This window comes from Morone saxatilis, unplaced genomic scaffold, assembly GCF_004916995.1.
Source record: "Morone saxatilis isolate NCDOM2014 unplaced genomic scaffold, NCSU_SB_2.0 Contig16, whole genome shotgun sequence".
Classification (NCBI taxonomy): domain Eukaryota; kingdom Metazoa; phylum Chordata; class Actinopteri; family Moronidae; genus Morone; species Morone saxatilis.
The window spans coordinates 12,386,644-12,398,287 of record NW_023339718.1 but is presented as its reverse complement, the minus strand read 5'-3'; the positions used below and the strand labels follow the sequence as shown (position 1 = coordinate 12,398,287).

At 38.1% G+C, this 11,644-nt stretch overlaps 1 protein-coding gene across 2 annotated transcripts in view; it reads right to left on the bottom strand.

The window, feature by feature from the left end:
* Positions 1 to 11,644, bottom strand: part of ipo11 (importin 11) — a 101,093-nt gene that overhangs the window by 22,237 nt on the left and 67,212 nt on the right. For both annotated transcript variants that reach the window (XM_035658377.1, XM_035658378.1), the window contains 5 exons: positions 10,784 to 10,879; positions 10,246 to 10,359; positions 9,112 to 9,233; positions 3,022 to 3,117; positions 1,412 to 1,496 (listed from right to left, as the gene is read on the bottom strand). In XM_035658377.1, coding sequence (XP_035514270.1) covers positions 1,412 to 1,496; positions 3,022 to 3,117; positions 9,112 to 9,233; positions 10,246 to 10,359; positions 10,784 to 10,879 — 513 coding nt within the window. The remainder of the gene's footprint in view (positions 1 to 1,411; positions 1,497 to 3,021; positions 3,118 to 9,111; positions 9,234 to 10,245; positions 10,360 to 10,783; positions 10,880 to 11,644) is intronic.

Here is an 11,644-nt window from a genome sequence, read left to right as displayed (position 1 = left end):
TATCATATCGTATCGCGAGATTAGTGTATTGCTACAGCCCTAGTGGACATGCATGGCAGCTTCTTACAAAAGTTGTGTGCCATTGAGTGCAATTATAACTAAGCAATGTGGATGTGATTTCTTTAAATTTTAGCAAAAAATGTGTTGTATTGATTGATTGATCACAGACATGTACACAGTGCATTATCTGAATATATTCATCAGGAAGGCACTGATGCAGAGATGAAACAGTTTAAGGGTTCCTATGAGTGCTCATAGTCTCTCGCCAGCACTTTCAGAATAACACAAACATTCTTGTACACATTAATGCTATTACACCGCATACACCTGCCAAGGAAACAGGCCATAAGAAAGACAAACTGGAGTCGGTAAATGTTCAAAAATGTTAGGAGTGTCCTTCCTCATTAACTTTTCCTGAAAACTGTCTCATGTGGGTACACCCATCATACAAATACACACACAGTCATGCATGTCTCCCAAGCACACACACCCACACGTATAGAGAAGCAGGGGGAGGTGAGACTTTAAGTCTCTTCTTTTCTATTCCCTGGAGCAAAAAGTCAGGGTCTGGGCTGAGGTGATAAGTGCACTTGGATACCGCCCAGCAAGTACACACACATACACAGAGAAAAAGTCACAGAAAGTCACACTAGAAAGTAAGTACAGCTGGATTTCTTCATTGAAATTAAATTAAATGTGTATAAATTTGATTTTGCTCAGGGACTCATTTGAAATAGACCACAAACACACAAAGACACCATCATCCCAATAAACAATATTTTTTACAATGTGAAGTAGCGTTATAACTTCTGAGCTTCCACAGCGTGAGTAGCAGAGGAACATATCCTCATACAGAATGCATGCTCATGCATACATGCATCACTGCACTGTTTAATTGGTATACATCCCCCACCTGAGGGGCATTTATAGGAACTCAACAACATCCATGCTTACCTAAAGTGACTCAAAGCATACTACAATGACACATGCGTGTATCCAGAGGCTGCACTTAAAAGTGATTACACAGTGCACTGCATGAAAAGCTGTAGCAGCTATTGAAGCTGAGAGGTGGCTCTGAATTAGTACACGACTAACAAGTATATGAAATGACCACCTTTCTCTGTGCTTACAGTAGAAATACATTTATGGGCTCTAAATCATAGGGTTTATTTTTGTTGAGTGTTTTAATCTTGTATTATGAGAGCCAGTGTAGCATAAAGGACACTACAAGGGAAGAGGACTATTTTTGTGATCAAAGGACTGACAGAAAGACACTTGCTGAAAGAATTATATTAACTGAGTAATTTATCTAAAATCTAAAATGAGAATAAAACAACAGAAAGAAAGGCTTTCACGACTGCAAAATTAGATCTTTACTTTGTGTGTGCCATTGTGTGTGTGTCTGACTGACCAGTTTCTTCCTCTTGTCCTGCTCAGTTGGTGGCTCCTCATCATCACTCAGCTTGGGCTCCTCAAAATTGCTCATCAGCATGCAGCTGCAAAAACAATAATATTCAACTCAATATTAATAACCACACATACACCTGCAAAGTAGGAGACAATTTCAGAACAGATAGCATACACACACACACACACACACACAAAAAAGGGGGAACTTTCTGGCACTCTGGTGCACAGCTCTGCTTGCTATTCATATTGCTTCATTTGCATGCAGAGAGAATTATGAACAAAACCTTTGTGCTCAGTCCAGAGTCTGTGTGTGGTATTTTATTTCCTTTGTCCTTGTTACTTAATACTTATTGTGAGTCGAGATAAGGTAGTGGGGTGGTGAATGTCACATTTTGTGTCTTTGACCAGCAGCATTTGATAACTCGTGATTAGAAATTCTACTTAAAAAAGCAACAACAAGGAACTTTCATTTCTTGTTCATTTTGGCGGGCCCTGTGGACAAAAGTTCCAAAGGGAATCCGACCGCATGGCGGGCATTAAGAATAACTATACAGACCTAGACAATCTTCCCCCTGAATCTCTTGTGTGCTTATGTAGGTATAGAGGCATCAGTATTTAATTTAGACTGTTTCCCTAGTTGAAAACTCCTTGTAGCAGGTTGAAACTTTAACTAATGGCATTTTTTTTAGGAAATGCAGCTTAGTAACTACTACTCTCTTGGAGTGAACATGAAAATATGAGTCTGCAGTTCCAAATGATATCAACGATTTTGGACACTGTCATAGCAGGCAGCTGTTTGCAGTAGAGAAACACCAAATGACAGAGAGACATGGTTAGAGACTAGCTGGTGAACATATTGGAGCATTTAGCAGCTAAATAGGCAGATATTTCCCTCAGGAGTCGTTGACCAACGAAAAATAGCTAAGAGAAGGTGAATATAGGACTTTTATTCATCAGCTAGACAGAAACAGCACTCCAAATGTATGATAATGTAACTCTAGCGTCTGGATGTGTAAATGAGCAACTGTTTGCTGTTAGTGTAGGCTTAAAGTAATGTTGTAATGCTCTGTTGAATAATGAAAACCATATGGCCACTTGACCATTTTTTTTAAAACCTCTCCACTTTAAACTCTGTTGATCTGCAACTACAACTTTTGTTTTCCTATTTTTCATTCATTTGCTTTTAGTAATCAATTGTTACATATTGCTATTGGAACAGATTCAGAGTTGAAGGGAAATTGTGGTTTGTGGCTGCTTCCATAGTAAGCTCCTTCCAAGTGTTTTCAGGGCCATTAGTTTTCAAGAGAAATGTATCCTGTCCAAAACTCCCACTCTGCCTCCTTCAGCACACCGTCATGATCCATGAGTAAAGGGATTGCTCATTAATTTTAAACGTTTGTTTTTGATAAATTCATGCTTCAGCAGCACAACTGCAATTGCACTACCTCAAGTACTTTCAAAACAAATATTTCGACTGTCTTTACTCGTAATGCAGAAGCTTTGTCAAAATTACAAACTTCATTCACTCGTGAAAGAATGACTGGAGGGTTTAAACTGTATGATTTTTAAGTGTTTAAGCATTTGTTTTTCTTTGTTTGCATGCATACTCACTCTTTGAAGGTGCCTGTTTCGGGATCTTCAGTCATTACATCATGCAGTGCCTCGACACAGATGTTGATGATGCCACAGAACTTGTCCTGGATCACACTATATAAAAATATAAACATACATATATGTATGAATAGATATGTATCATTCAAACACACAGAGATGAATCCAAAGAAGCGCAAATGGTCATCAAGAGCAACATCAACAGACAGCAATGGCCTGGGTTAAATCCTGGCAAAGTTGAAAGTGATACATTGTCTGTCAAAAAACATATGGCCATCCAGAAAAAAGGATATGTATGCCATCCATCAACTCACACAAGAGTACACATGTCCAGATTGTTATGTCTTAATGTATCTCACCCTCACCAACTCACCTTTGGGAATTAACACACTTGGTTGAAACATTTCAATACAACAGAGTTCATAAAGAGAGAGAGGTAGAGGGTAATAAAAAGCTCAAACCATCATGTGGGTAACAGTGCATTGAAAACATTTCTCTACTTTTATGACCCTACAAAAACATATTCCCATTGCAACTATCAACTGCATATGATACAGGTGATTTTTCAGCTGTAAAGGCAGTTTTATTGTCTCAAGGCACACATTCAAGTGTGCAAAACAAAGATCGATGAGGCTTATTGTCGTAACACACAGCCTTGTGGGCTGAGTCTCGAATTTTTATCATAGCAACTATGGCGATTCGTCCAGAGAAGTGACCTTGTAGAGCATAGGCTTGCTGAACCGGCAGATGGCTAACAAAATCTATCACCAAAGCTTTGCGACAAGCAGCAGTCATTGATGAATTATTTGAGTCATTCTTTGAAAGCACTGGATGGAGGTAGGGTTTCCCATGTCAATAGAGATAAAAAGCAGGGAGGGAAAAGAATACAAAGACAGAGAAAGAGTGAGTATGTGTGGGTATAGGCACTGATGCATCAAAGGTTCTGTCAGTTCAAGCACTTGACTAGGTAGACCCCAGGCAATGCTGCATAGAGCTCACTGAGCATGAAGTATGGCAAAAAAATGGAAACTTGGTGCATGACAGACACACAGATCTGTCTCTTATTTCGTATGTGTGGGGATTGCTACTGAATTATATGCTCATACCTTTATAATAATGCCATCAAGACTGAAATATGTAAAAGCTCAACTACAGCAATATGGATGCAATCTAGTCAGCATGTGTCAGTGACAGTTTCTACACATGTAGAAAAGTTGTAATTCTCCAACTCCATTTACATGCGTACATATACACTCACAAAAATATGTATGAGTGTAAGTACCAGTATATAAGCAACAGAAGAAAGGGAAAATGCATATTTAAGGCTAATCAATAGTAAAAGCAATATTGGATAAAGAGAGTGGAAAACCTGTCCTGGTGAATTTTAAATAGTCCTTTTTTCAGTCAGTAACATTTCACTACTAATATCCAGGGTGAGTAAAATAACTCTGCCCTAAATTTCTTAACAATAGTCTCAAATTGGCAGCCATGGCAACAACTGGATGCAGGTATCATATTAAAGATCCCTTATCACACATTTAAACATGTCTGTCAATTCTAATTCTATCCAGCCCAACGCCTCTCCGGTGATTACTTACTAATGGCTGACTAGTGCTGCTGCTTCGTGCCTGCCATTCAAATCAACGTATAAGGAAACAAGATTTGAAAGGTGACAGGCTGTGTGCGAAAGACAAACTAGTTGCAGCAACAAAATCCTCATCAGACTGAAGTGTCTCAGTGTCAGGGAGACAGTGACCAGTGAAGGCTACACACAAAATTACATTTTCAAAGTGAATTTATTGAAATCTGAGTGCTGTTTTTTTTTTTTCTGCGCTAAAATTTTATCATTAGATCCTGACGTTCTACGGTAAAAATCTTTAAACCTTCAAAAAGCAGTACCACTGCTATAATACGTCCTCTCGACTTTTAAAATGTGTATGTATTCATATATTTCATGTAAGCTTGTTGCAAATGGATTTCAAATAAGCATCACTGATGACATTTGATGCTGTTGAGCATCATTTATTTTGCATCATTAGAGTAGAACCTAAATAGCCCAAGTGCTTTGGTGGTGTAAGTGGGGAGTGCATAACTCATGCCAGGGCTAAAGGTGGTGTAAATCTTCTGTAGTTTTGCTGCAACTATTTCATTAGCAGACTGAAACCAAGAAAACAAGAAATGCAATTTATATCAATGCTACAGGTCTGAGAAACAAATAATTAAGACTATATATATATTCTATACAGTATAGAATATATATACACCATACTATATTAACTATACTTTTAAAGTTCTAACAATTAAAGGCAAGGAATTGCATAATCTCAAGATTTGCATGTACGCAAACAGCCAGATGTGCACTTAATCTTCATGGCTGCGTGACATTGTTTAATTGGAATTTACATTTGTGGTCCCACTGCTAAAAAGAATGCACAACTCAACAGAGCAGATCAAATGTCTGGATTAAATTTAACAAGTAATCAAAACTTTTCATGAGGCAAAAAGTACGTTGTGTCTTCTGAAAGCTGGTACATCATGTTCAGAGAAATCAAATATTCTTCTTGCATACGCTGTTATAATCATAATTATACAAAATGTGAGAACAGCCAATCCAGGCAAGAAAGATGCATATTGATTTATTAAGGTCCTTGTACGTGTTGTGTATTGACATTTATAAAAAGAAGCTTTGCCATCAAAAAGCAAGCTGTCAGTGTTCTGATGAGTAAAGTAGTCTTTGGTTAAATTGACTCATGGCTGTGCATGTTATAAATACAAAATTAAACATTAGTGACCATAAATTGCACAAAGGACAAACGGGACATTAATGCATTCAAAGAATGAAACCTATCCAACCTAGGTTGTATCACAAGTAGTTGACAGATTTAATAAAAAGCAATCTGAAAAGTGTAAAAAGAAAAAAATCTGTCAAGGCTATGACAAGCTTATCTGACTGTTCAACATCAATACAATCATCTGAAAACAGAAAAGATGCTATTTTAAATAACAACAACTTCGGCATACTGTGTTACATGATATGTTGTGACAGCAACAACAGTTTTTGGACAAATGATCATCCCTTTACTTAAATGAAGCAGATACAAACTGCACATTTTAATCTCCTCTCTTAGATCTCCTATCTAAGTTTCTTGACTGGTCCACCAGAGTGATGCACCCTATCCAACAATGAGTAATAATAAACTGAATAAATCTGTGTGTAGCTGTGCCTTTTCGCTTTACGCCTTGAAGCAAATTCCCCAGTGGTGCATTCTACTGTATTGCTATATAAACAATAGTGTAATAGTGGTTTATATTTTCTCTTTTAGAGAATCAAAATTAAACAGGTAAAGATATTTAGTGCTGCAACACAACAAAATGTATATGCAAATGTCATCAGCATTACTACTATTATTATTCAAATTTTGTTACATTTCCAAATTTTGTTTCGCAAAGGAGCGATGATCATCAATTAAAGTTGTAGTCCAAATAATGTTTTTTTATCAACACTGAAGTTTTTAATCAACACTGAAGCACAGACCAAGTGCAGTCAAGGTCATACTACAGACTCTCTGACGTTAATATGGTTGCTAAATAAAATCAACATCAACAATTGTCACTAACAGAGATAAACTCTCTGGAAATAATTTGTTTATCTCTTTATGCAAGAAATGTATATAATATCAGTCATGAATCTTCATTAAGTTACTGCAATGATTCCTGTTTTATATTCTTAATGTCCAGAGACCAAGTGCAGGAGGTTGTCATGTTTTCTAATAGGATAAGAACTAAAACTAAAAATGATAACTGCAAAACAAAGTGCATAAATAATGATAGAATATCAATTGATGGGCTAAACTTATCAGGCAGCCCTGTTTAATCACATATTTAGGCAAAATTGTTTTCCAACAAGCTCTTATCTTCTGTCTGCTAAACACAATAGCTAATTTGTGGTGCTAAATGAGTGCTAGAAAAAGTTGGGTCAAAGTTAACTTTTTTCTTGTGATTGCTAAGTTTTTTTTAATGATGCATTTTATTTAAAAATCATTTGTATCATTAGGGTGCAAAGATATCTGATCAAATAAATCATTATCCCAGTCAAACTCAGGATTTTGATTTTAGATACTTTGCTACATCTTATACAAAAAAGGCTGTTCGATAATATTAAAAGGTCCAGAGTGTAACATTAAAGATGATTTATTGGCATGTTTTCATTAGTGTTTAATCACCTGAAAATAAGAACTGTTGTGTTTATTTTAACTTAGAATGAGGAATTTATACTTTAATTTAGAATTTATGTCTACAGATGCAACCTTTCATGAAGGCCACCATGTTTCAAGTAGCCTGGAAGGGACGAACCAAACACTGGTTTTAAATAGGGCTGTTTGCGGTTTTTGCATGGTTCGTAGACCCCTTCCTATTTTAGTTATGATTGTATGTGAGAATGTTGATTTGTCATGCAGCACTTAACCAGCCAAGGCTGTCATAATCAATTGCGGTCGGAGAGCAAGGATGGGGGCGTAACAAAGGATTTCATGCCTGTCTACATCTATGATTACCATATCTGAATTGCAGAAAACTGAGCTTCCCAAAATCTTGATTGAAAAAACATGCATCACCACATAGTGAAATGGGACATCACAAGAAAGGTTTATTATTAAACTCCACAATGACTTCTTTGAACCACTTCAAGAGAAATTTCACTCAGAAAATGAAATGAGAAAAACTCTTTTGATGGCAACTGAAGAGTATCTTTTGTTGAAGGTTTGCTACACAGCCTTCCTGTGCAACTGTCACACTTAGGTAAAGAAAACAGCCTGATATGTGATGACTAAAGCAAGAAAAAGAAAAAGAACAACAAACTTGAGCCCATCTCTCAATCTTATAATATATTATACAGCCTCTAACTGACAGGACAGCTCAAGATAGACAGGAAAGAGAGAGATGGGATGACATGCATCAAAGGGCCACAGGTCAGACTCTAACCCATGGCCGCTCCAGCAGGGACTCAGCCTTGATACATGGGGCGCCAGCTATACCAGGTGAGCTACCAAGGCAATAACATTTTTTGACATCATATAGGACTTTGTATTTTAAATAGACACCCCACTTGGTTCCCACTTACATACTCTGCTTACTTTCAATCTCAGATTCAGCCAACAGAGCTGCTGAGAGCTTTATTTTGAGTATTTGGAGGAAATTACCTAACATCGCAAGCAACAGCCTTAAAAAACATTTACACTAAACAACATCACAGGTTTTGATCTAAGAGGGCTTGTCTTCTCTGTGTGTGTTCATGTTTGCCTCTTCACTGACATGGTGAGAGATGTTGGCCCTGATGGTGTTGCCTCTTTGCACCATAAGCCACTGTAATTCAACTAGCTGTGGTCAACACTTGTGGTCCCACACACATTAAGGGGCATAAGTGGATGCACAAACTTAACTCACAGAAGTAGGCACGCACACACAAGCACAGAGAGATGTCTCATCCCCTTGGTAAAACCTGACCATTTATAGGTTTACAGAGAAGCCGTAAGTTAGACAGAACGAAAACTCATAGAACATGTTTGTGTGGTTTTATGTAAAACTATCACCACCTATCTAGAAGTGCACCCCATTCTGTAGGACGTAAAGTTGTCTTTCACAACACACTCCTGTATACATTGTGTAAAGCATGCCTGGAAACCCCACTGCCTACATATGCCTGCTTTATGTGTGTGTGCTGTGCCACTGTCACATATTATTGGCACCCATATGGTGTTATGGTGACACTGGTTATGCTGTTACTGGTTATGCTGTTACTGGTTATGCTGTTGATTTTGTGCTGCATATTCTGACTGTACGTTAAAAAGCTGTTATCTTTTTCAACAGATAATATTCTCTGTTGTTACGGACAACCCTTTCAACTCCACAGACCTCCCAGAAAAAGATAATCCCCCCTCTATAGTCTATAAAGACAAACAAAAGATGAATAAATGTGTTAAATATGTCTTTTCACTTTCCCCTTATTTGCCCTTATGTCAGCTGACAACTGACAGGGTGAGTGCTATCCACTTTTCATCATCTGCACATAAATTAATGATAAATGTTTCTTACCTGTTGTCAGAAGGTAGGAGGGAAAGCAGAGCCAGCGATGACAGCTTCCTCCTCTCAGGCTGAGTGATGTTGTCCATGCGGTCGACCCACATCTCTATCACATTGCCCAACAACTGGTCCATCTGATGAGAAAATGATGAAGGAAGACAGATGGACAGGAGGGAGAAGAGAAGGAGGGTTAATATAAAGGAAGAAAGAGGAGACAGAAATAAAGCGGAAATAAAATATAGAAAGAGGTCAAGAAAGAGACAGTGTCTGACAACTCAAGACAGAGTTTACTGATTTTATTTTAATCCATAAAAATGTGCGTCTACCATTGTCATAAAAGTCAGCAAAACTGAGCTTCCCAACCTATTCTGCCTCATTTACCACTCTGTCTTGTCCTCTATTGTGAAAGAAGAAAATGACGGAGAGACAACTTAAAGAGACATCTCTAGGCCTTTCATTTATTTAGATTAAGAGCCTGTGTTCACATAGCGTTTTCTTCTGGCAGAAAAACACTGGGGAGTGCTAGGACTTTTTGAAAAGTAATAAAGCTATCACATCATACAGCTCACGACTGATGGACACGGTCAGAACAAGCTTCCCCTCCATTTTCTTCATTACCAAGGTAAGAGTAAGAGTCCCCTACCTGATATATGATTGGTCGCCTGAAATGAGCGAAAGTGACAATACCAGGGCCTTTCTTAAAAGTTTAAGAGATTTTCAACTAGAAACGCTTGAAGCGGCCTCACAAAAAAGGTTAAGAAGTTTAAAACAACGCGCTGGGTGCAGCACTTTTCCTCCGTCGCATACACGCTCTCCTCAATGGGATTAATTGAAAAAAAGACACTGATGTTCAGAAAAAAACCCTTTGTGAGCAAAGGCCCTAAAACAGTAACGCCAAAACAAAGTGAAATCAATCTTGCTATGGGTCAGAGAAAATCAACAATGTCAAGAGTTTCACAGTGAAGGGGTACGGCTCTAAACTTTAGGGCATGAGAATGTTACCATTTGCAATGCTATGGCTCATTACGTTTAGCCTCGTTCAGAATGATTCCGCTTTTAACAGGCACTTTGCATTTATGTCTCTCACAGACATTCAAAGAGACTATGCTGAGAGGACAGAAATGAAGGGCGAAAAGCGCGTCTCACCTTCTGGCTACACTCAGTGGCCATTTGAGTGAGCAGGGAGGAGAAAAAACTGGAGTTCTGGAGCAGTACACGGCCCATGATTCCTAGGTAGGTGGACATCACCACAGGGTATCTCTGTAGAAAACACATGCACACAGTGAGAATACACAATCACACATGTAGCTGCAGAAACATACAGTAACCACGCACAAATGCTCTTCAAAGGTCATTAGGTATGATAAGAGGAAAGACGGGTTCACTGACACAGCAGAATCCTGGAAAGGCAATCTATGCCATTTAACTTAACTGATGATCAATAAATGCCACTCTATAGTCTCCATGAGAATTAATTTCTATGTGACAGAAAAGGACGAACTCAAAGAAGATACAGGAATATTCTATCATCAAATGAGTATATTAAGGTTTAATAAGGTTGAGTGTTTAAACATTCAGCAAAAGAAGATGGAAAATGGGCACTGTAGGTAATATAACATATCTTTACAGGTCCTTTTATGTACTCCCAGTCCAGATCAGTGCAAGATGTTAAGGTAAAACTCACCTCGCCATCCACAATACCTCTAAAGACAGCTGGCAGCAGGGGCTGGAACATGTGGGCTCCCAGTATGGGGCTAACCTTCAAAGCTATCTCTACCACCTGCCAAGACACAGGGAGAGGGAGAATAAGGGACATTACTCAGAGGGGGGAGTAAGGAACAGTAGCAAGGACAAATAGACGGGGAGAACCTCAGGAGGGAATCAGAGTAGGAGTAAAGAGGGTGCAACAACAAATACAGTAAGGATTACAAAGAAGATGATGTAAAGGAGCTTCTGGAGGCAAGGTTAGTCCTTAAAGTTTGGTTCCCCAAGAAATTTGAATGAGCTCTCTGTCAGGCATTAAAGCTGAAATAAAAAGATTTTTTAACATTTTAGGTACAGCAAGAAAAACAAAGCCACAATATAGCAAAAGAAAAATTTGCGAGTAAAAGATATAGCAATGGAAGCACCGGGGTATGCATGTCTGCTTTCATATTGTACATACAGTACAGTACTGCATGTAGGTGTGCACTAATAAGGTACAAAACTAATATAGCTTAATACAACAGCATTTAAGAAGGTTATACTATTCAGTCTTAGTTTTCCATTTTAGAAAGGTTCAGTAATTCAGTACATGTGCTTTGCTGTTGAGAAATATAGCTGAGTGGTACAACATATATAAGGTTAGCAGGTTAAATATAGTCAAGCAATACAACTACACTGTGTTCCAAATTATTATGCAAATCTGATTTCAATTAAAAAAACATTCGATTTTTTGTTTTTCCAATGAAAGTTTTCAATTGTGCTGCTTCCCATGTCTGTTTAGATCACTGACATCAATCTCAGACAGGTTTGTTTGTTGTTGTTGTTAGTTTGCCAGGTGAGC